At 35.4% G+C, this 24,563-nt stretch overlaps 1 protein-coding gene across 3 annotated transcripts in view; it reads right to left on the bottom strand.

Annotated features, from left to right (window-relative positions):
- Window positions 1–5,309: 5,309 nt before the first annotated feature.
- Window positions 5,310–24,563, bottom strand: part of HSF2 (heat shock transcription factor 2) — a 38,608-nt gene continuing 19,354 nt past the window's right edge. For 2 of the 3 annotated variants that reach the window (XM_056124976.1, XM_056124977.1), the window contains exons 5-13: window positions 22,241–22,316; window positions 19,835–19,896; window positions 19,178–19,265; window positions 16,276–16,424; window positions 15,330–15,563; window positions 14,591–14,696; window positions 9,981–10,034; window positions 7,104–7,188; window positions 5,310–6,322 (exon numbers count right to left, since the gene is read on the bottom strand). In XM_056124976.1, the coding sequence (XP_055980951.1) occupies window positions 6,024–6,322; window positions 7,104–7,188; window positions 9,981–10,034; window positions 14,591–14,696; window positions 15,330–15,563; window positions 16,276–16,424; window positions 19,178–19,265; window positions 19,835–19,896; window positions 22,241–22,316 (1,153 nt within the window). In that variant the 3' untranslated portion in view covers window positions 5,310–6,023. The remainder of the gene's footprint in view (window positions 6,323–7,103; window positions 7,189–9,980; window positions 10,035–14,590; window positions 14,697–15,329; window positions 15,564–16,275; window positions 16,425–19,177; window positions 19,266–19,834; window positions 19,897–22,240; window positions 22,317–24,563) is intronic. The other variant, XM_056124978.1, reaches the window with a different exon arrangement.

Genomic DNA, 24,563 nt, shown 5'->3' with positions numbered 1-24,563 from the left:
TCTGGAGGAAGTAATACAAGCACAATGTTCTTAACGCATGGGTATTTGTCCCGGAGAAACAACATTCAGGCAAACACCTTATTACTGCTTCATTATTTTAGCTTAAACTGGAAACATTCTTTGGATGATTGATGACTGAAATAATCACCTCTGTAAACAAAGTAATAGAGCTTCATTTCAAAAGTTTTCTGAGTGTAAACCCAGAGTTGCAGTCACCAAATTATTCAGATAAACTGCCACCACCTTCCAGAGTTTAGGCTTCAGTTCTATACATTTATAGAAAGTAGGTCACATGAGAAACTGGACATTATTCTGCATCACAGGCATTGTTTTCTAATCGGTTAAGGTGAGTTACATTGGAATTCGTAAGCTTTGTGGGTAATAAAGTATTATTCTCATTTTTATCCTAGAGTGGTGGTATCCAACCACTGCTCTCTGGACTGGTGCTTGTTGCAGGTGTGAAAAGATTGGAAAACACTGGTCTGCCATCTTGGTTAGAAAACTGCCTGTGGGGCAGTTCTGCAGATGTAAACTGATTGAATACTGCTGTCCTAGAGTCATGAGCTGTTAGGTCTTCACTAATTAACCTCAGAAGCTGTAGCACAGCACCAAGGGGTTGCAGATGCTGACAAATTGGTGTATTAGGCCTTTAATAGACTTTCTAGTCTTTTCCCATCTCCAGTGTCCAGAGCTAATTTTCTCAGCCTACTTAAAAAACACTGGCACATCCATGTCATGATATTTTACTTAACAATGGATGAGCGTATTGGTGCAACACCTTGAATTGATTTCTAAGGATTATACTGGTTTTAAGAAAATGATAAAACTTACACCACATAAAAATTAACAAAATGGGTTAAAGAATTAAAATTTAAAGAGAAAGCCTTAGAAGAAAATAGAGGTTCTTGATATGGGTCCTGATGAAGACTTGCATATGAAATCAAAGGCACAAGCAGCAACAAAACTACACCGAGTTAAAAATTTTTTGCACCAATATTTAAAAGTGAAGGTACTCTGCAAAATGGGAAAAATATTTGCAAGACATGTCTGATATGTGATCAACAACTCCATAGCAAATATACTTTTAAAAGGGCAAGGTAGGTGGACACAGGGATGCTAAGTAATGCCCTCATAGAAACCTTTGACAGATGCAGTTTCTGTAGGCCCAATGTCAGGGCACTTGTCTTCAGCTCTTTTAACTCTTTTTATTTTTGTATTTTCTATTGCTTCACCGTGAGGTAAAGTAACAAAGATTTCTTGTTTGAGTTTCGATCATAGTCATCCAACACCCATCCCTTCACCAGTGCACATAATCTCCCACCAAAATCCCCAGTATTCTGCCCCTCCCCCCATTCCACACCTCCCCCTGCTTGTGTGGCAATTTGCACAATACTCTCTTTAGTTACCTTTGGTATTTCGAGACCAGACCCACCACCACTCATACCTGCCGAAAAGGCAATGCTAGACAATGCGTTTTGTATTGTTTGTTTTGGATGCAATATATTGTTGCGGTCATGCACTCTAGGAATTCAAAAATTTTAATAGGGTCTGAAGAGACTGTTGGAGCAAGTTGCTTGCGGCTGAGGTTTGTGTCTCTGGATCCTGGCTGTGTGGGAACTTAAGTAGACGGTGGCCGGTGTTACATCTCAGAGTCTCATGGGATGGGGTGAGATGGGGTGGGGTGGGGGAAGAAGTGCCCACTCCTCCCCACGGCTTGTTCTTGGAGCTTATCGCTGACATCTAGAAAATGGTGGTCGCTGGAGTTCCTAGTGGGTAGGCGGAAGGACGGCACCTACCGCCGTCTGGAGCAGCCCAGTGGAAACGACCTATTGCAAAGTCCAGGGCCATCTCTATGTCTGTATCGAGTTGCTCAGGTCCGAGGTTCCTTTGTGTGTCGCAGCTCTTTCAACTCTTATGGGCTAATCTACATTAAAATTTTACCTTCAAGCTGTTGTTCCTTTACCACCACTTTGTTCCAGATGTAGATAATGAAGAAGGAAACTTTGCTTAGGCAAAATGCCAAAGCTACATGCTCCAAATTTGATATAAAAGAGTTTTCTGGGGTACTTGCTTCAGTGGTATTTTCATTCTTTTTGTGTTTACTGCTCACTAGTGCTAACTAGCAAGAAACTATTCAGACACCGAAAAATCATTTCTAACAGCTGTCAAGGTGGACAACAGAATCATACACTGATATTCTCAGGCAAAAGAAGGGTCACTTTTAATCTTTCTGCATGCAGACTTCCCAAACTGGGATGGGTGCATAAACACAGCTCTTTTCTGATGCTTTTTTGGTGCGACAACTGACAGCTCTGAGGGCTTACTCCTGGCTCAGTGCTCAGGGACCATACACAATGCTAGGTATCTATCCCTGACCTGCCACATGCAAGTTAACCTCTGTATTCTCTCCATCCCCTGATGCTTTGGAAGAATGACTTACAGGCTCACAGCCAAACCAATCTATACTATTTGGACCTTCCTACCAAATATAAGGTAGAGAGGATTGTAAGGGAATCTAGCTGCAACATGTCACCCCACTGATGGCCAGAGTTGATTTGCCTGATTTGACTGGTTAGGTTGGTATCCCCTTCCTCATTGCTCCATGTGCTTCCTCACCAAGCTGTGCACTCCAAGAGACAGCGCTCCCTCCCCACCACCACCGAGTTGAAGCTGTTCTTTAGTCAAGAAGCTGCACTCCCCTGCCTGAATCTCCAAACAAGTTCTAAAAAAATTGAAACTGAATTGTAATATGATGCAACAATCTCACTTTGGGGAACATATCCAAAGAAAATGAAAACAAACAGAAAAATACCCACTTTCTAGGTTCAAAACGTACAACGTTTTTAAAAACGCAAACGGAAGCAAATAGCCACTGTTGTGCATATATGCATACAGTTGTGAGTTGCTTAATGATGGGGATGTTATAAGACCGTCATTATAAGCAATTTCATTGTGCTCATGTCAGAATGTCTAAACACAATTACAGAAACTTAGATGGTACAGCTTTACTACATTCCTACACTTTCTGATCTATCCTATTGATATCACCATTGTATATGCAGTCTACTTGCTGACAGAAACTTAGTGATACTGACTGTAAAATGAAATAGTCATAAAAAAAGCAAGAAACTGACACCTGCATGAGCTTGGAAGTGATTATTCTACATGAAGCAAGTGAAAGATAAATAATAGATGGTTTAGCTTATTGTAGAAACTTAAATAACCCTCACTCCTAATTAGGGTTCTTAATTACATGGAGGAAAAAAAATTTCATTTTATTGTAGTTCTGTCATGACTAAGGTAAGAGTGATAATTTCATGATATTTAAATTAACCATAATACTGTGTACATATATTGTGTACTATAGCAATTCGTAGTTTATTTCTCAATAAGATGGAGTCAATCCCAAAGGCAATACTACTGTACAGAAATGAAAAATATTAGTGGTACACAGAGTTAGGATGGAAAAAGAGGGATACTTGTGGAGAGCAGAATGCTTAGTTTTAAAACTTACTGTCAAATAAGAACTGGGAGCTGAAAGAAGGTAGGGTGATATGCATGATACCCTTAAAGTAATAGGACTGCAAACCTCAAAGTCTAAAATGAAAAAAAAATGAGATGAAAAGTGTCTGCCATAGAGGGCAGGCTTGGGGGTGGGGGGGTGGGTACAGGAGGAAAACTGAGGACATTGATGGCAGGAAATGTACACTGGTGAAGGGATGGGTGTTGAAACATTGTATGACTGAAATTCAATCATAAACAACTGTGTATCTCATGGTGATTTAATTGAAAAAATAAATCATTTTCCAGAGTGATTTTTGTCACTTTATATTCACACCACTGACATGTGAACAATTTTCTTTGCATGCTCTCTAGCATTTGAAAAAAAATGAGATGAAAAAAGGCAGACACTTTTCATCTCATTTCTCTTTTATTTCAGCCACACAGGAATGTTGTATTTAGTTGGATTTCCCAGACGACTAACGATATTAAGTATATTTATATGCTAATTTGCTATCCATGTCTTTGAAACACTTTTTTGTACTTTATATTTTGATTTCTTCATATAATCTAGATATTTCTATCTGATATGTGGTTTGCAAATATTTCCTGTTTGTAGCTGCCTTTTCATCCTTTTTACAGGGTCTTTTTGTTTATACTTTGGGTCGCAACTGGTGGTGCTCATGGCTTATAACTTCTGGCTCTGTGCTCTACGATCATATCTGGTGGTGCTCACGATACCGTATGTGTTTCAGGGTATCTACCTGGGTCAGCTGCATGCAAATTCTCCAGTCCCTTAACAGGGTCTTTTGCAGAGAAAAAGCATTTCACTTGGATCAGCTTCAGCTTCCCAGTTTTAAAATTTTGTTTTTTGGGCCAGAGATAGCTCAACTGGCTTTTTTCTTAATCCCCCCGTATCCTTCACTTCCAGGTTTTTTTGTGCCATACTTAGCCAGTACCTTAGGGCTTACTCTTTGGTTCTGTATTCTGGGATTACTCATGATAATGTTTAAAGGATCCTATGTACTGTACTACCTTTCCACCCCCAAAAAGATCTTTTTTTTCTTTTTGGGTCACACCCAGCGATGCTCAGGAGTTATTCCTGGCTTTGCACTCAGGAATTACTCCTGGAGGTGCTTGGGAGCCCATCTGGGATGCTGGGGATGGAACCCAGGACAGCCGCGTGCAAGGAAAACACTAACTGCTGTACTATTGTTCCAGCCCCCCCCCCCCAAATTTTTATGATGAGAGAAAGAACATGGCCAAGAAGAAAGAAATCCTGGTAATTCCTCATTAAATAGTTCTATAAAACAGTCAGATATTAACTGTGTAGCTTCCAGCCTTCTGCCTGAAATTATAATTCTCTTAAGTGAATCAAAACAAACAAAAAAAGCAGGTGCCTGAAACTTGTATTAGGTCTCTAGAACCCTCCTAAACAACTGTTCTAAAAAGAGCAGATTTTAATATTTCTCTTATCTTTAATGCACCTTCACGTGGCATTTGGTTCTATAATATTCCTACCTCATTTGGAACAATGAGAGGCATACTTTTCTGAGTTCTTTATTAGATAAACACAGAAAGTCAGTGTAATTTTAAACAAAGAAGTTTAAAACATCAAGTTTTAGAGACATATTCCTACCTTATTGCAACACACAGTTTATCTTTTAATATTAGGCACAAAGATCTTGGTGTGACTCACAGTGAGAATAAGGGCTAACATACAGTTTACAGTTAAGTATCTACTTTCAATGAAAAAAAATTGTTACATGACGGTGTCATCTCCAAAGAAAGCACTTAACAGACACTAGTACGCAACAATCATTATATTTATTTTACTAAATAGTATGGTTCAAACATACAAACAAAGAAACAAACCAGAAAACTAACACTTAAAACTAGTCCAACAAGGTGGATATGATGATGCCACTTACCAACTCTTTTCCATGTTTACAGACCTGGAACCTAGCAGACAGCAAGCACTCATGTATACTTTGCCTTTCCTTCTGAACATGAATTAACTTTTCTGACCCAAGACAAATGAAGTTTTACAAGTTACAGGCACTTTATGTTCCCAGTTTTAAAAGTAAGCCAAGTGAAAAATCTAATTGAAAGTAAATGGAACAGAAAAAGCTTTAGGAGTTCTACCATTAGGTCTAGTAACTTAACACCCAATGCAAACAGCATTAAACAAGTAAAACAGAAGTTTAACTGGGGTTAATAGGCATATATGTAAAAAATCCAAATTTAGTACAACTAGGGAAAAATGGTCATTTGAATTCAACTCAAAGATATGCCAATAGTGTGCATTAAATCCTGTATACCTATGCAGCTGAATAACATCTGAGAGCTTTTCAATAGTATGTGGTTAGTGAAAAAAGCAAAAGGTGCTTTCAATTCCACAGTATCTGGTTAAATAAAACAAAGCAATTTACCAAAAAAAAAAAAAGTACCAAATGATACTTCAAAATAAATAGTTCATCATTTTGATGAATATATACATTTAAAGTCCACTTCCTGAGGATCTAGCTATCTAAAAGTGGCATATCACTATCCAGCTGTGCAGGGGCAAGTTCACATAAATAAAACAGTGTGGCTTCACTAGCTTCTGCTTCAGTCAATGGCTCCAGACGAACAAGCTTACTTTGGGTGGGTTCTGGATCCAGGCTGCCATCCAGAAGCTCATCAACTTCTATGGGTTTATCTACAGAGGACATAACTTCTGATGATGCTGTATTCCCCTGTTCAACAGTGGTGGCAGGGTTAGGGTTCCCATCCAAGAACGCGAGAAGTGGAAAGGCAGTATACTGGATAAGCTGTTTGTCTATAATAAAGATTAGAAAAATGTTATTTTATCACTAGCTCCAAAGTTTAAGCTGAAGGCAGAAAAATAAAAATAAATGTGTATTACGTGGCCAAACAAAAAGATATACTTTGTCAGGAAATTTTAAAATGGGCAAGACAAAAAATTTAACCATTTACTCAACAATTAAGAAATGAGAATCCTTTCAGTTCTAATGCAACATAAGAAATAAAAATGAAAGCTTTTAGTAACGATTATATCATCAATGTAATTTTTTCTACATACTAAGCTTTTAGATATTATGCACAAAACTGAAAACAATACAGTCTGTGTTTAATTAAATTCTCTATGTTGTGAACAAGTTCTTAAAACTCTGATTATTAAGTGACTTCTTTCTTCATCAATGTTTCAAACAATGCCAACTAAATAATTTTCTTCCAGATCAGCATATGGTTAATACTTGGTTCACTAGTAGTTTCTATGTCACAGTCACGGTCCTCCCATTGTTTATCAATTTTCTCGAGCGGGCCCAGTAACATCTCCATAGTGAGACTTGTTGTTACTGTGTTTGGCATATTGAATACGCCATGGGTAGCTTGCCAGGCTTTTGCCGTGTGGGCAAGATACTCTCAGTAGCTTGCTGGGCTCTCCGAGAGGGGCGGAGGAATTGAACCTGGCTCGGCCGGGCCAGCTGCGCACAAGGCAAACACCCTACTGCTGTGCTATGGTTCCACCCCAGTTTCTATGTAGAACTCAATTTTTTAAAACAGGCTACAAAAACTGATACTACGTTTATACCTACCCGTTTTGGATTTAGATTTTCTTCCCTCTTCTGAAACTGGCTGTACTACATTGTTCTTAGCAGTTTCTAATCCTTTATTTTCACACTAAAAGAAAAAAATCATACAAAAATACATTTCATTCTGTGTTATAAAAAAAATAGGAAAAATCAAAACCTATATAATATGTGAATAAAATTAAAACCTGTGCAGTATATAGCAAGTTAATAGATTCTATCATACTACTTCTGCTTAAAAGTTTTGGCATACTACCTGAGAAACATGGGAAGAGAGAATTTAAGGAAAGATGGACTGAAAAAAGACATTTTAACAGACATAACAAGACTAGTTAAAAAACCAAATAAACAAACACCTATTGCTGTCATCAAGTGGATGAAACAAAGAACCTGAACTAGGATGATAGTAAATATGAAAAGGAGGGGTAATTCCAAAAGTAGAACAGACAGAATTTGTTAATGGTAAAAGATAGGAAGGACCACAGATAGCTGCTTTCAACTCTAATTTCAAGAGAAATTCATTAAAACAAACTCATTTCAAACAGTTTTCATTAAAAATGCTTTACATACTCTCTTCACTCATGAACAATATGTGAACATATATAAAGTAGCTCAGGATGACATAGGGACAGCCTTAAATTTATTTATCCCTATATCTGGAAGCCTCAAGGTTGAGGTGGTATTTCTTCATTTCCTTTTTGTGGTTCTTCCAATCTGTTATTTAAACTGTTTCTTTCAACGACTGTCTTCTCTCCTTATATATTGACTGTAAGGGGATTAAATCTTTAATGTTGTTCTTCAGTTCTCTTTTCAGCGATGTTCAATCTGAGATGCAGAAGTTCACAGTATTTCCAGAAATGCTGTATGTCTGATATTTGATGCTACTTAATTTTATATGGTGTAAACCAAAAAAAAAAACTAATTCCCCTCATATTCATATGAAACTGTAACTTTCCTTGATTCAAAGATGAACCCAAATATAGTAAAATCTAAACCTTTTGTAAAATGTATATAAAATAGTTTCACAATTATGAATGCATAATAAACACTGAAACAATCCTACTTTTACTTTTATACTTCCTAATACAGGTGCTTTCAAAGATGCCACCGTTATTCTAAAACATATGAAAACCAGGATAAAAGGGTTTCATGTCTTATGTAAATTCCTATTCTTCAGTAATGGCCTTAAAAATAAGTGCTGTACAGAGAAAGGAGCATTATAAGGCATCCCAATTAGAAAAGCGTTGTATGTCAGATGAGCAAGAACTATTCTAAACTGTAAGACATCACTTTCAAATTTAATTTTTTCAAATTTAATTTTTATTTAGTATAGAAAAACAACAGGCAATTTACTGTTTATTATTTCTGAAAACGATTTAAGCTAATATCTAGACTAAGCAAACAGCACATTCTCTAAATCAATGTATGGTAGGAGTTCATTTAACTTAAGGTCTAACATTTAATATTCTCATATTTATTGAGGTTCAAGTGATCTACAGAATCTTGTGATATAAATTAGGCAAGTAATGGTTCATAGGCCAGATTTAGCTACCTTGTTCTCATAAAATTTTATTATGAGCATAGTCAAGCTCATTCTTTCATGTACTGTTAATGGATGCTTTTGCATTGCAATTACAATTAATTATTGTTAACAGAGAACCTACAGCTTGCAGATAAAAAATTACTAACCAGCTTTCACTAACTGCCAACATCTGGTATAATTTATTCAAATACTGAATTTATAATCCATCTTCCAGTTCATAATTTAATATTCTCTATTAAAAAACAAGTTCTGGGCCCACAATGGCTGTGCTCAGGGCTACTCATTCACTCTACATTCAGGGATCACTACTCCTGGCATGGTGGCACTATAAAACCAGATCAGCAGTGTGCAAGGCCAATACTTTATCAGCTGTTCTATTGCTCCAGTACCTCTTTCAACTCTCAAATTACCAAAGCTACAATTGAAATTGCAGAAAATAAAAATACAGTCAGGCTACATTAATGAAAATCAGAAAAATTCAAACCTCTTATTCTGATTAGTCATTTATTTGCTACGTATTCATATTTAGATGGCTGATTCAATTTGAACAAATTTCTGAGGGTTTGATTTTGAACAAATTTCTGAGGGTTTGATAATTTTCATATTTAACGAAAAACAAGGATTACTCAGCAATTTGGTACAAACATAAGATAAAGGGAGTACAATACATTACTGTTCAAATTATAGTGTAAAAAATATTTCTACACATTTGCTAGAACTTCAAATTGTACTTGTTACTTAGTAAAAAAGTCAATAATTTCTTTTTAATACCAGCTAATCCCAACTGAATTTTCTACACGTTTAACAATAAAACAATTACTGCAAAAGAGAATCCAAAAATCTGTATTTCATTTCTTTTTCAATAATTATTTTTACCTATAGTTACAAATTTCTAAGCATTTGCTGTTTACTAACAAAATAAAAGAAATTAAGAGTTACGACTATGGATACCAGTACATTTTTGATAAAAAAAAATTTCAGCTTATATAAGTGGATAAGAGTACAAAATAAACACAATAAACATGAATAAATCAATTTTTATAATTCATCTCAGTGATATACCTGAACACGCCAAGTTCAGCCAGGTGTGCTCTCAGTATTTGAAGGGCTGGTTTCATATTGGCAGGTAATCGTCAAATGCCAGTAGAATTGGGTTATTTGTTCATCCCATACCCAAAATGTACTTTGTTAACCTAGAACCTTATACTATCTTGATCACACAAATTAGGTGAGAATATAAAATGCTTTTCATAACTGGGAGTGATACTGCTCTCAACTTACTAGATTTTTTTTCATTCTTACAGCTATGGGTCCTGAATTTAATATGAATTAAAACTTACTTTTGTATTATTGATGTAATCTGTGGGATTCATCTGCACAGAACTAGTGAAAAGCTGAAAGACCAAACGAGAAAGATGATAAGTTCAAAAAATATTAAAAAAAAATAATTAACTGTGTGTTCAAAAATGTTATACAGCCATGTTGGGTGAAGATATGTAGTTCCTACACTAAGAAGTTTCCATACAATAAAACAAGTTTGGAAGAGAAAAGCAGGAAAACAAAGTAAAACAAACAATAGCAGAGCCCATAAACTTATATATAAGAATTTCTCTAACTGTGATTGTGACTGTCTCATATAAGACAAATGGTGGTTTATCCATCTCCTGTATGCCTTCATTTTTTTTAGCCTTAAATGTCTCTGGCCATTAGTGGCACCTAAGGCTGAGTTTCTTGTCCTATCACTAACCTCCTCCAAGTATTTCACAATAAATTTATAGAATCAGCTCCATGATAGTGACTCCTGGAGTAGTGCTCAAGCAGAGCCCTGGGAGGAGATGGTGTTGGTATTTTACTTTTCAATTACAAGGGACATCAAAAAAATGTTAAGACCACAGCTTACTGAATTTCGTAATTCTAATTAGTTACAGATAAAACTTTTTTTCAAGTCATAAGATTCAGTCATTCACTTCACAAAAATTTATTGAACATCCAAGAAATAACTAACATCATAAAGAGTACAGGATGAAGACACTATTCCTGCTCTCCAGGAGCTTACAATCTAAAAGACAAGAACAACATTAAATAGCAACATATGATCAAATACAATCCAGTATTTTTTAACACAGTGGGATTCAAAAGTATTGAGGAGTTTCAAGAAAAAGATAAGAAAGGAAATAGAAAGACAAATGTATTCATATGTAGTATGAAACAAAAAGCCTAGGTGTATTGTTTATCTGTCCCTACAGAACTGTTAGGACTTGGAAAGGAGAGAACAGAGGGAAAATAAAATCATGATTGGGTTAGCATAAGAAAAGAAGGAAGGAGTGTCTGGTAATTTTCAGAAATAGATGACTCTACAAGTCCAAATAACATGAAGTTGTGTTAAATAGTAAATTATACATACATATATATATATGTAAGATTCAAAAAGTAGAGCAAGACCAGTTAGTAGACAGGTCTGCATTCTGACAGCAATGAGGTTTGATGATTCTAGGATAATTAAGCATATCAAATGGTTACAGCATGAAATGCAAAGAGGGTCAGAGTATTTACCTCTTTTATTACTTATTCCTCTCTATCTTCTATGTTCAGAGTAAACCTACATTCATGGTAACTTTTCCTTCCATTTCATCAACTCTTCCCTTTTGCAAACCACCTACTGATAGAAGCAGCAGAAGAGACTGAGTTTTTTAAGAACAGATACATGACCGCCAATCTTTACAAGTTCAACTAGATTCCACTACAGATTTTTTCCTAATAAGAATGGCGTCAGAGGAAGGCCAGTAGTTCCTTATCACTCCTTTTTTGCTGCATTTGCCCATCCACTGACTCAGAGACATCTTCATGGATAGTAGACACAATGGTGAGGTAGAAAAAAAACAGTTAACATGAAAGGAATTAACACAATTTATTTCTAAAGTCAAGTCTCTTCTGCTGATTCAGTATTGAATGCCACAGGGAGAATCATGAACTTCCTTGGCAAACTTATTCCTAGTTTTGCCAGCCCTGCCATCTTTTTTTTGCTTTTTGGGTCATACCCAGCAATTCTCAGGGATTACTCCTGGCTCTACAATCAGGAATTACTCCTGGCAGTGCTGGGGGACCATACGGAATGCTGGGGAACAAAACTGGGTCAGCCGCATGTAAGGCAAATGCCCTACCCGTTGCACTATTGCTTCGGCTGCGATTCCTGCCATCTTAAGAGAATAATGCAACCTATAGATAGATTTTTAAAGTTTATGACAAACACCATTAATTCAAACATGGAAAAAAATAAAGGTCTTAAATAAGAAAGGAAACAAGAAATGGGGAACACTTATAAATGTTGTTTTTGAAAATACACAGAACTTGGGTGAATAATGAGACAGTTTAGAAAACCAAGATGACTGTGATCACTAACCTAGATATGCAAAGAAATCTGATAAACCATTAAAAAATTAAGAAAGTTTAATGCCTTAACTCATAATACTAAAAGGAAGAGAAGAGTTCAAGCAACTTTTACTTTAAATAGAATTAGGAGCAAGAGAAGCACATTTGATAATACAAGTCAAAATACAAGTTCCCTTCATAAAAAAAAAATAGAAAAAGAAACTGAAAAATAAAAGATGTTGCAACTGGTATCTTGAAGAAGATATACAAGTAATAGAAAAATACTCTGAGAGAAAACAGAAAGGGGTACAAGAAAAAAAAACCAAGGTTTATGGCTTTAAAAAATCTCCCAATTAAAAACAATTGTGAGAAATCAAGTGTTAATAATAAAAATTAATAGTGTTAATTACAATTCTAATAACAGCTCTTTCAATTAGGATTTAGCCACATTTAACAGATGGTGAAACTAAGAAAAAGGGGATAACTTTACCAAGGTTAATATCATAGCTGGTAAGTAACACGAGCCAATAATGAAATCCAAGGCTGTCTGATTCAAAACAAATCTTCACTTGCCCAGTGGCCTAATTGGGAGGGAAAAAAGGCAGCATACAAATGTATGGATAAACAAAGGTAGTATATGCTACACAGGCTTAGAGTGAGTAAACAAAAAACATAAGCTCTCAGAAGAGATAATATAGTGAAAAACAGACATAACTACATATTTAGAGTTTTGTAGAGAAAGGATTGGAGACACCAAATGATAGGTGAGCAGATCAACACTTTCAAATTTTTTTTTTTTAAATGTGAAAGGACTACAGATGGTGGTGCTCAAGATCTACTCTTAGCTCTGCGCTCAGGGGTCAGTCATGGTACTGCTTGGAAGATGATGTATGGTGCCAGGGACTGAACAAGAAGTATACCAAATGCATGGAAAGCATCAGCATCTGAACCTCTGTACTTAAGCTCTGGAACCCTCAATATTTTAAGTCAAGAGAGTAGGGTTGGAGAGCACAAAAGGCTAGAGCATCTGACAACTCCTAGGAGAGCAGCCCCCAAGCATCATCAGATGTGGCCCCAAATAACGGGCAAATGGGAAAGATTAAGATACAAAAATAGTGAGGCTGAGGGCAGGTATGTAAATTTGGCTTTACAGACACAATAGTTCTTCGAATAGGACAGGATGTAAACTTTCATAGACTGTAAGAATTCCACAGATAGGGTAAATGAACATGCTGGCTGAAGAGGTCTTGTACACTAGCAAGTATTACAAATGTGTCCAAACTGAACTAAAATAAGGAACAGTTTGTAGAGGGTCAGCACAGTGGGATTTTATTTTCTTTTATTAATCTAAGAGATTGAATGGTCACTGGATTCATAAGGGGGATAGAGACTGATATAATTAAGCACTGCAGTCACCTTTGTTAACAAGTTGGTGATTAACCCTTGGCTAAATTCTCTTAAAATGGTAATATAGGGGCTGGAGCAATAGTACAGCAGGCAGGGCGTTTGCCTTGCATGTGGCCTACCCGGATTCGATTCCTAGCATCCCATGTGGTCCCCCAAGCACCGTCAGGAGTGATTTCTGAGCGCAGAGCCAGGAGTAACCCCTGTGCATCGCCAGGTGTGACCCAAAAAGCCAAATAAATGGTTAACATAAGTAAAAATGGAAGAAAATCTTCAAAGAAGGTGAAATCCATCCTGTTAAAACACAGATCATTTGGAAAGATATGTGACACTCAAAAAAAAACTGATAAAAAATCAGAGGGTAAGGTGGTAAAATTAATATGATTAAAGAATAAGGAAAAAAATGTTTTACCCTCATTGAGAAGATCTTAGGAAAACCCAAATGTAAAATTTTTTGATGTGAAAAAAGGCAATACGGGGCAAAAAAGTAAGAAAGCTTTTCAGGATAGAGAGAAACATTCACAACAGAAAATCTAAAGAGTGAGATCACCTGAATAATTTACCTGGGTGGGACTCATATGGCCATATATGAAGCTTAGATTAGGGAAGAAGGATTGGTACAAATAAGAAGAGCGAGAAAGCTGGTTAGTGCCAACAATGTAGTAGAGTCAGGGTTGATTGTTGGAGTCAAGTTTCTAAGAGGTAGTGGTGAGAACTAGAGGAAAATCTTAGTACTGAGGATATAAATTTCTGAAACTTAACAAATTTCATAATAAAAAATAAATGAACAGAAAATATTTATTCTCAAGGTATTAAAAAATCACCATTCTGATTCCTGGCTAATAAGTTTCTCTACTACTAATTTTTGCCAATTTCTGTTCAGTGATAATTTGTTCTAGACTAAATCACCACAGAAACATGACTAAACAAAACCTGAATTAAATATTTAATTTGATAATGTTATGGGGGGATTGGCTAAACTGCTATTCAGAGACTGGTAGTGATCAATCTCCTTCACTGTATAAAGTCCATCTGTTTAATTCTTTCTGATAAGCAATACCATTCTGAGAAAAAAAAAGCAAATATAGTACAGAATGTAACAAAATGATGTACGATTTTATAAGTATACATAAAACACATAAACTGCCAGTAGAGCAAAATTATTAAAAGTACCTACATCAACCAGAAGATCTGGGTCTATGCTAAACTGTCTTCCTGACAGCATGGCCTGGAAATCCTCTAAACTGCAATCAATACTGTCAAGGTAATCCAATAGTTCAACCCTAAGGAAAAAAAAAAAGATTTAAAAACAACAACATTAGGTCTTTCTTTTTTTATGTTTAAAATCACAGTGCGATGATCCAGATAGGCAAAATATTCTTAACAAGTACTGAATCCTGACCAATAAACAGTATTAGAAGATTCTATGTGATGTTTTAATTTCTGAAATTATGGTTAACTAAGAACTTACCATCTTTTACTTTGCCATCAGATCATTCACACAGAAGTAACAGAGAAAATATACTTAAATATTTACATTAACAAGGTAAATATTAACCTTGTCTGTACCATAAATTAGAAGATGCTGAACTTTTTATTACTAACCATTACAATTTCTGGTTTTCTTAAGCTATAATTAAGTTCCTTAATAAAGATTATTCCATGGTTTTGAGAAAAACACTAATAAATAATCACCTTCTTTGCTGACATTAAAATGCCCATTTAATTAAAGATATTTGAGGAATTATCCAAAATATTATCAATATTGTTCTTATGCTGATTGAAACCTCCTCAAAATAACACTGTGAAGCTTAGTCCAACTATACCAGAAAGGTTGTCTACATAGGTTAATCTGAAAGATCTGAGAAACACAACAGGTAAACAAAATAAGCAAGTAAATTTAGATAAGTACTCACTTTCCCAAAAGATTGATGTTATCATTTAAAATAGAATCCATCATAGTAACAGGGTCATCTGTGGTCAAACCAGATGTGCCATTGAGCTGTACAGCACTAGACATGAGAGGGTTGGTTCCATCACTGCTTGAATTTAGGGATTCTCTGGCAGCTTCATTTTGCTCTCCACTCTGAATGACAGGTGCATACTCATCTTCATTGTCATCTTCAACAATGACAATATCAGGATACGGGCTACAATTATGTTGGCAATATGAGAAAGAAACCAATTACATTTTCAGACCAATAAACTTAATTTGTTCACTCATTCTCCATAGAAAGTTTCCTCAAACCAGATAATTCCTCAAATTTAGTACCAGAAGTATTAAATTCTGTAAATTTCTTAAGAATGTAGAATATTCACAAATATGGATATTTCATATGATAAAAACTAAAAGAAAAACTCAATTAAAAAGTTATCCACCTCCTTCCTAAATAATTTGGTTTCATTTTCAATTTACTCCATATATGTTAGGTAATAGTTTTCAAATAACAAACTTGTGGGCTCTCAGAAAGAGAGCTCAATGCACTGAGCTTCACATGCTTTACCTGAAGGTCTTGGTTCACTCCCGAGCATTGCATGGTCCCCTGGGCACTAAGCTGGGAGCTAAAAGTAGCTCTGGAGCACCACCAGAATTACCCCACTTCCCCCCCCCCCAAAAAAAAGAACAAAATATTTTTTAATTTAGCATTTTTTTTTTTCTTCAGGAGTGGGGAGGGAGTTGGGCTGTATTCAGTGGCTCTCATATGCTGTTCCTGGCTCTGTGTTCAGGTCTGTGATCATGCTCAGGAAACTATACATATGTAATGCCAGCCACAAGCAAGGCAAGTGCTTTATTAGCCTTTATTATTCTCTGGCCCCCAATTTATCTCCGACAAAATAACAAATTTTATTTCATAATCTTACTTGGAGGGATCAGAGATAACATCCTCATGAGATTCTGGAATAACTGAAATATTATCCTCATCTGCATTATCATCAGTTACATCATAAATAATGATGTCGTCTGAAATACGTTCCCTTGGTTTTAAGCCTTCAGTTCGACTGTGTGGAACCTAAAAGATAAAATCTAAATTAAAAAAATTGAAACTGTATTACAAAAAGAAGAATTTTTAACAAGGGTAAGTGGACACTGTTTACTAATGCTGGAGACAAATCATAAAATTGTTTCTATGTTTATAGGACATGTACAGTAACTGATATTAGTAGTACCAATTCATAGAGGTAAAAATATAGTATCTGCTTTTTTTTTTTTACTGAAAGGGACCTTAAAAATGACATGTTTTGCATCTCCCTGATGATTAGTGATGCAGAGCATTTTTCATGTGTCTTTTAGCCGTTTTTGCAAACCATAATGCCCAAAAGGACAGGGGCTGTATAGGGAGAGGGAAAGGTAGGAGACGGGGAGAGAAAAGCTGGAGAGGGAAGGACAGAGAAAGGGAGAAAAGGAGAGAAGGAGAGAGAGGGAGAGGGAGGGAGAGAGAGGGAGAAAGAGTACCTGCCAGAGATGAGCTAGGGGGAGGGTGGCAGAAGGGAAACTGGGAACAATGGTGGTAGGAAATGCACATTGGTGGAGGGATGGGTGTTGGAACACTATGACTGACCATGAACAGCTTTGTAACTCTGTATCTCATGGTGATTCAACATATAAATAAAAATTAAAAAAAATAAAGAAAACTTAGACAAATGCTAAAAAAAAAAAAGAAAAATGCTTGCCAAATGTCCACTTAAGCGTGCTCATAATTTCAATTAGCTAATTAATATTTGTTTAGGTTCATAGTTTTCCTACAAATGAAACACTTCTAGTCAAGATTATAATCACCTCTTGGTGCATCCTGTAGAGCCACGTTGGCTCATAGCTTGTAATTATTTATGCTAAGAATCAGCAATCAGAAGTTGAAAATTTTAACAACCCTGGGAGGGGGAAACAAAAAAGACATGCCCACAACCCCAAGTGCTTTTGTGGAAGAATCTTTACACTTTGTAATAGTTAAACCAAGAGGGTAAACATGTCCTAGAACTTAATTTCAAAGTTAATGAGACAGCTACTTGTTCTGGTAGGAATTTACTTGGTGGAGGGTAATCTGAGTCATACCCGGCTGTGCTCAGAGGGCTTATTACTAACTTTGTGCTCAAGGCTTGCTTCTGTTTTTTTCTTTTCTTCTTTTTTTTCCTGTTTCAACCACCTACCCTCCACCAGAGGTTCACTACTCCCCTCCTTGAACAGGAGATAAGTTTCTATTTACCTGTGTCTTATTTTAGCCGTGATTTGTCATTTTCTTTACACAAGTCATTCACCTGTTCCGGTAAGCTGATTCACATCTATCTTGATTATTTTTGAGGTTCACTTGCAAATGGAACGTTTCTCACTTTCTCTTCTATTTCACTGTTTGCATATAGGAATGCCATGATTTCTTTGTGTCAATTATGTAGCCTGTCACTTTACTATTAAGTTTATTGTTCCTAGGAGGCTTATTTATTAATATTTTTGTAGAGCTTTTGGCATTTTCAAAGTATAATGTATCAAGTCATCTGCAAATTGTGCTATACTGATTTTTTCTTCAATTTGATTACCTTTATATCTCTTTCTTGCCTTAAAATGCTATGGCTAGGACTTCTAATACTATAATATTCCAGTATGTCTGAAAGAATAGTTGGAAGAAAATCACCAGATATCATGAATAACTTTGACTTGCCTAAAACCAAAAATATCTGTATTTTAATAATGAATCTGAAGCAGTATTTGGAAATACAAAAAAAAATAAGTAGCAGTGATAATTTTTAAATACGATGGGCTGGACTAATTTGCTACTGGATATAGTTTTACAAATTATCCAAAGAGACTGCTCTGTAATAGAAGGTGACAGGGTCAGAAAGATAGGACAGAGTGGTGAAGGAAGATGCTTGACTTGCATGTGGGTGACAATGGTTCAATTGCCAGCACCACATATGATCCCCAAATACCACCAGAAGTGATCCCTGAGCATAAAGTCGGAGTAAATCCTGAGTAGAGCTGGGTGTCCTGTTCCTCCTTCCACTAAAAGTGGAGGTAAGAATGTTTCTTTAAATTGGTATAGCACAAGCATAGCCTACTTTATAATTATAATTAAAGTCAGAAAGAACAAAATAACCAATTAAAAATAAACAAATGCCATAATATTTGACTAATACAAGCTGAAATCAATTAAACGTGTTAATAAATCTGAAAAGGCCAAATAAAAAAGTCACTGCGAAATACATAAAAATATGAAATTATATTTATATGTAGTTTAAAACATGTAAAACAATAAATTTAGCTGATGGAATTCACACACATAAAATGGCCGAGGAAATGATAACTACTGATTCAGCAGGGTGAACATCTCTAGGTCAAAGGGAGACAGAAGGAAAAACAAATTTGAGGAAATGTGAGACTAACATCTGAGGTTTGTTTTTGTTTTTCTCAGTGTTCTAAACTTGCTTAATTTACTCCTTGGGGTGCATAGGTACAGTTCCAGCTTAGTGCTTGAGGGACCATGGTGGTGTGGATTAAATGAGGGGCTCCTGCATGCACAGTATGCGCCTCGGCTCTCACAATGCTCTCTTGCCATCCTTTTTTTTCTAATGAGAAAACCAATTACTGCTTTAGATCATTACATAAGTTTTTTGGGTGTACATCACTGAAAGCAACATGAGGGAATCATGTATGTACACGGCTATTTCTTTAATTATCTAAAGTAAATAAAAAACATGAATTAATAAACTGAAGATGAATGCAATATCTAGTCACTACACTTCTTGAGTTAGAAATATTGCCATAAAATATTACTTTGTGGTGGTGATTGTCAGCTGGTTCTTTTACTATGTGCTGAAACAGATTCTTCTTTTGTGCTCCATTAGTGTTTAGAAGCAAAGGTCTGAAAATCAGAACATATAAAAGTTTAAGTGAAGCAAACAAGTAAATACACTAAATTGCTTAACACAAACTCACTTTAATAATAATTTTAAAAAATCTCAGTATAAAATAACTTGAAGAGTTATTTCATTTTAGGGACAGACACTTGGATATGAGTGAATTTTAGACTTTAAAAGAGGATTAGATACTAGAAAGAGCAAGTAAAAAAAAATGCTTTTGCACCATAGGACAGTGAGGAAATTAGGAAAAAGAGAGCAAAGAAAAGGAATTTCACTCATTTGAGACTTCTAATGCTACATTTAATTATGAGTGTAAATTAAAAGTGGATTCTTTAAGTAAATGGTATGTCTATAAAGTGACTATTTATGTTACTCTTATCTTTCAAAATCATCAGTCGGATGACAGCAGTAAAAACAGTATCACTCTTGAAATATACGAAATATAATTTCATAAGAGAGGAATGTTTATCTGGAACAAAAGACATACTCTCACAAAGAAAGACCATTCATGGTTAAATACTACAATGTTTGGTTGTCTACACTTAGCCACAAGTATCTTTATAAAACATACCTTTTACGTTTTAGACTCACAAGTTGATTATTCTGAACCAAAGTAACAATAAACTGAACAATCTAAAAAGAAAATATAAATTACAAATTTCCATCATAAACTTCTATTACTTCAATCCAAATTACCAACTCTTCAAAATACTATTAAATTCTCTACTATTTCATTATTCATCACATATTAACATATTTAGCATTTAAGATATTTTCTTAGGGTTGTTATCTAAAAAAACATCAGTTTTCAGCTGAGAAGTAACCTGTGGTAATATGTTGGTGCTTACACCCAAGAAGATCCACTCAACAACCCACTCACTATTCATCTATCAAACATTCAGTTCTGTAGTGTTGGTGATAAATACAAACCATGACTGAATATATATTCAAAATTTTTAAAATTCTTTCAAAATTATGATAATGCTTAAGGAACAACATTTCTTATACCAGGAAATACAAGGAACAGGCAAACAAAACAACATTTCAATTTAGAAAGTTTACTGGTTGTTCTAGAAAACTGACTGAAGTACTATTAAAGCTTCTGGCTGACAAGTTTTTAAATCTTCAAAACCTGATTACATTTAGAAAAAAAAAAAGGCAATATACGGGCCAAGACAAGAAATGTCTTGTCACGTCATATTGTCATGACAGTGACATTATTTTTAAAAGTATAGGCTATGGATCAGCATCACAGGATTAAGAAACTTTCAGACATAAAAATACTCAAACCCCTCACTCTAGCTTATAATACTGCTTGTCTCTACAAATGATACTGATGTAAATGAGAGAACAGGTTATGCTGTGAAATGATACTATCAATTTCCTAATAGAGCTAAAAAAGTGAGAATCACATGGTAACAGCATTGCCACTGAATGGTTTTCTAAGTTCCATGTAAGTTGCATGAAAAGCAATTATATAATTAAAATAGTAAAACTATTAAAAACATTGTATAGCTTTAATATTGTATATTCTCCTACTAAATAATTTACCTTATGACCATTAATAAACATTTCTATAGATAAAAATATTTTTTCTCAGTTAACATTAGAGTTGCATATTAATTCTATGAAAATATATTTTCTCCGTCTTGACTGTAGTCCAAAGGCTGTTAGCCACCGTTCATCTCTATGTCTGGTTAACTATACTAAGATTCTGTCTGTCATAATTATTTTTAGCTAAAGGTTACTCAGCATGAACAAGTTTAAGCTGTCTCCTAGTCACCCTCCCAACAAAAAAAACCTGTTCCTTAAACTTAACAGTCAAGTTTACTCATGAGCAAAAAATAGCTACCTAACACTCCATATCAACAAATGAAAGCTGATGTGAAAAGGGAAACTATAGAGAGACAATATAACAGATTTTAAATTCTCTAAAATTTCCAGCATAGGGACAAAAATCAAAGATTTACTTTACAACTATAATAACTGCTTTTCTGCAGAGAAAATAGTATATGCTAATAACTGATTTGAAAATATCAGTCATTCAAAACATACTCACACAGTAAGGCAGTTTTCAGCTGTCCCCCCCGCCCCGCTTTTTCTTTTTTTCAACAGTGCAGGGGACAATCCCAGGGTACCTGACCAAGTGTCAAATCTTAAGTTACAAAAGTTAAGAAATTGGCAGCTCATGTGTTTAATTCCTTCACTCACATGTAGAATAAAGAAACAAAGTGAGGGTACAGACAATCCTCAACAAGGACAAACCCTGAGAGACTGCCAAAAGAATGGCAAACTAAGGCAACAGGGTTGGGGCTGGAGTACCATGGGACAATAGGAGAAGTATGCTAACACTCTGGGGAGGGGTATGCTGTAATTGCACTCTAAGCATAAACCAATAATATTAATACTACCATAAACCAAAACTGATTGTATACACACACACACACACACACACACACACACACACACGGTAGTAATTATTCGCGAAAGTATAAACTATCTATTAGAGAGCCAGGAGAGAGAGCTCAATGGGCTAAGTATATGCTTTGTATGAAATGCATCCAAGTATGATGACCAGCACACATGGTCACCTAAGCACAACAAGTACATGGCCCCTACAACAAGAATCTGAACACATCCCAAACAATGGACAAAATAGGCCATTACTTGAAACATCAGACACTAATTGGGAGCAGAAAAGAACGTATTTAGCTGAACTGCTTTATATTAAATATTTTTGTATAATAGAGCACAAATATATATACACGTGTATCTATGTAGATATATATACACTGATAAATATATATATGTATATAAAAACACATTGTTTCATTGATATTGTTTTACTTTTTTGTAAGAAACGTAAAATGTATGCAATATATAAGAAATTTAGATTATCTACCTGTTCAATAAAGACATTTTTGGGATCACAAACAGCACATAATGAATATTACACTCATAAAAGAAAAAAGCTTACCTTTCGAATAACTTGTTGCTGTTGTGCGTGTTTTGCTCGTAATTCTGATACCTCTTTCCAAAGAGACTCATTCTCACTGTATTGAATTTATTTAAAAAAATGACAAAAAATTATGACAGAAAGGAAAATCTCAGTTCTTTAATTTTTGGGCCACACCCAGTTGTGCTTGAGACTTGCTCCAAGCAGTGCCAAGGGTACCATGCAGTGCCCAAGACTGAAATCTGAGCTTACTTCATGTAGACTATGTGCTCATTTCTTGGAAATCTTCTCTCCAGACCAAGATCTCCGTATCATTAATTAGAAATACCTAGGGCATAGCACTCAGGGGCACACAGCATGTGCCAGGACCAGAGATGAAATCCTGGCAATACATACCCCTCTTTCGAGTACCACTGGGATGGTGCTGGAGGCCCCAATCACTGCTGGCAGGACCAGAAGCCCCTCTGCACCAAAAGGTTCAAGCTGCTCAACAACCTTGGGATCTAGCACTGAACTATCAAGCTTCATCAGCCAAGTATTGCCTCCCTCCTCCCCCTCCCACCCTCTCAGTTAAACACTGCTTGAGAACTCCTACCCTACAAAAAGAATACTAGAGAACTGAAAACTATTCTAGTTTTTATTATATAATTTCATGGCACTAAAAACTTTAATTCAGTTACACTGGAACTACAGTACTTAGTACAATATCATTCCTTAATTATATCTTATATGTGTGTGTGTGTATATATATATGTACATATGTAAATGCATATATATAGAGTATAAAAATATATATACAAAAAACTTAAGACTCATACATCAATAGGCAATTTATTGATTCATTATATTTTGTTTTTTTGGGGCCAATCCTGGCAGTGCTCAGTGTTTACTCCTGGCAGGGCTCAGGAGACCTAAGGGGTGCTATGGATTAAACTTAGGTCTGTCATGTGCAAGGCACTACCCACTGTATTATCACTCTGGCTCATTTCATTACTTCTTGTTTAAAAAATAACCTAACCTTTCAACTGTTGGTACCAAGAGAATTCCTTAATTCCTTATATTTTGGAAACAAGTCTCAAAGGTGAGTGCCAAATTATTAGGAACAGCTATGCTACAAGTAATGTGTTAAAAAGAATTTTATATGTGTTTTTACTTAAACTTTCCTAAAATACAGCAAGAAAAAAAACCCATTTTATTTCAGTTTTACAGATGATGATACAAAGACTCAAGAGAACTAATGAGACCTTGTCCATGATCACACACAGATAACCTGTTTACTGTTGAAGTTAAATTATAGTTTGTCAGATTCTAAATATGATAAACCAAAAACCATCTATTAGTAGTATTTCTTCCCCCCTTTTAACCATTTTATTAAAATCAGCATTATTTATTAAATGTTAGAAGAACCATTAATGATGAGAAGGCATGAATGATAACAAATGTTCTAATTTTCAATTTTTGCTAATTTCTGCATCCAATTTTCTGCATCTAATTTCTAATCCAATTTTTATGAAAGTGACTGAATTTTCACATGTAGAATGTATTGAGGGTGAGACTTTAGGTCAAACTACACAACAATAAACACACAAAAAAAAACACAGTAAAACTAATATTAAGAGATTACAGAAAATCTACAAAGTTTGAAAAGCCTAAGATTACAGCTTATTCAAAAAGGCTATCAAAGTCCAAGATTGCTCTTTTAATGGAGCTGAGTTAAAAATAGCTAAACTAGGGCCAAGGAGATGGCTCAAAGGTCTGGAACACAGGATTTGCAAAGGTGTGGTTTAATACTCTGAACGAGCACCACCAGGGAACAAACCCAGTCTTCACTGGGAGCAGCATCCAACAGAGCAGGGTGTATTCCAAAAATCAAAACAAAAAAATTAGGGAAAAAACAGAACAGCTAAACTTGGGACAGGGGAAAATGGATTAAGTGGTGCACCATAAGCCTAGTTTGATCCTTGGCACTGTTGGAATTGTCTTAATGACCTATGACCACCTCTAAGACCCAAGCATTACTGCAGTACTGGGTCCAAGCACCAAACTGTCAACCTGCTAGAACAAGTACTGTGCAAAAGTACTGTGCAAAATAATGGCCTTATTTGAAGTTAGAATACATGAAATAACTACTCTTAAATTGCTGGCATCTATTGGGCTAAAATTCATGTATTTACTAAGTAGTATACATTTACATATAAGCTGTTCATGGCAAGTTGTAATAATAGTGTCAAGAACTGCTGCATAGCAAAACAAAGTATATTTCTATAGAAAATAAAGTCTGAATAACACTTTCCAAAGTTTGCCAAGTATGAAGTAGGGAAATTCCCATGTGACATTTCCCCCT

Source organism: Sorex fumeus, unplaced genomic scaffold (genome assembly GCF_029834395.1).
Source record: "Sorex fumeus unplaced genomic scaffold, SorFum_2.1 ptg000054l, whole genome shotgun sequence".
Classification (NCBI taxonomy): Eukaryota; Metazoa; Chordata; class Mammalia; order Eulipotyphla; family Soricidae; genus Sorex; species Sorex fumeus.
The sequence above is the reverse complement of the archived record's forward strand: the minus strand, read 5'-3'. Positions and strand labels throughout refer to the sequence as shown.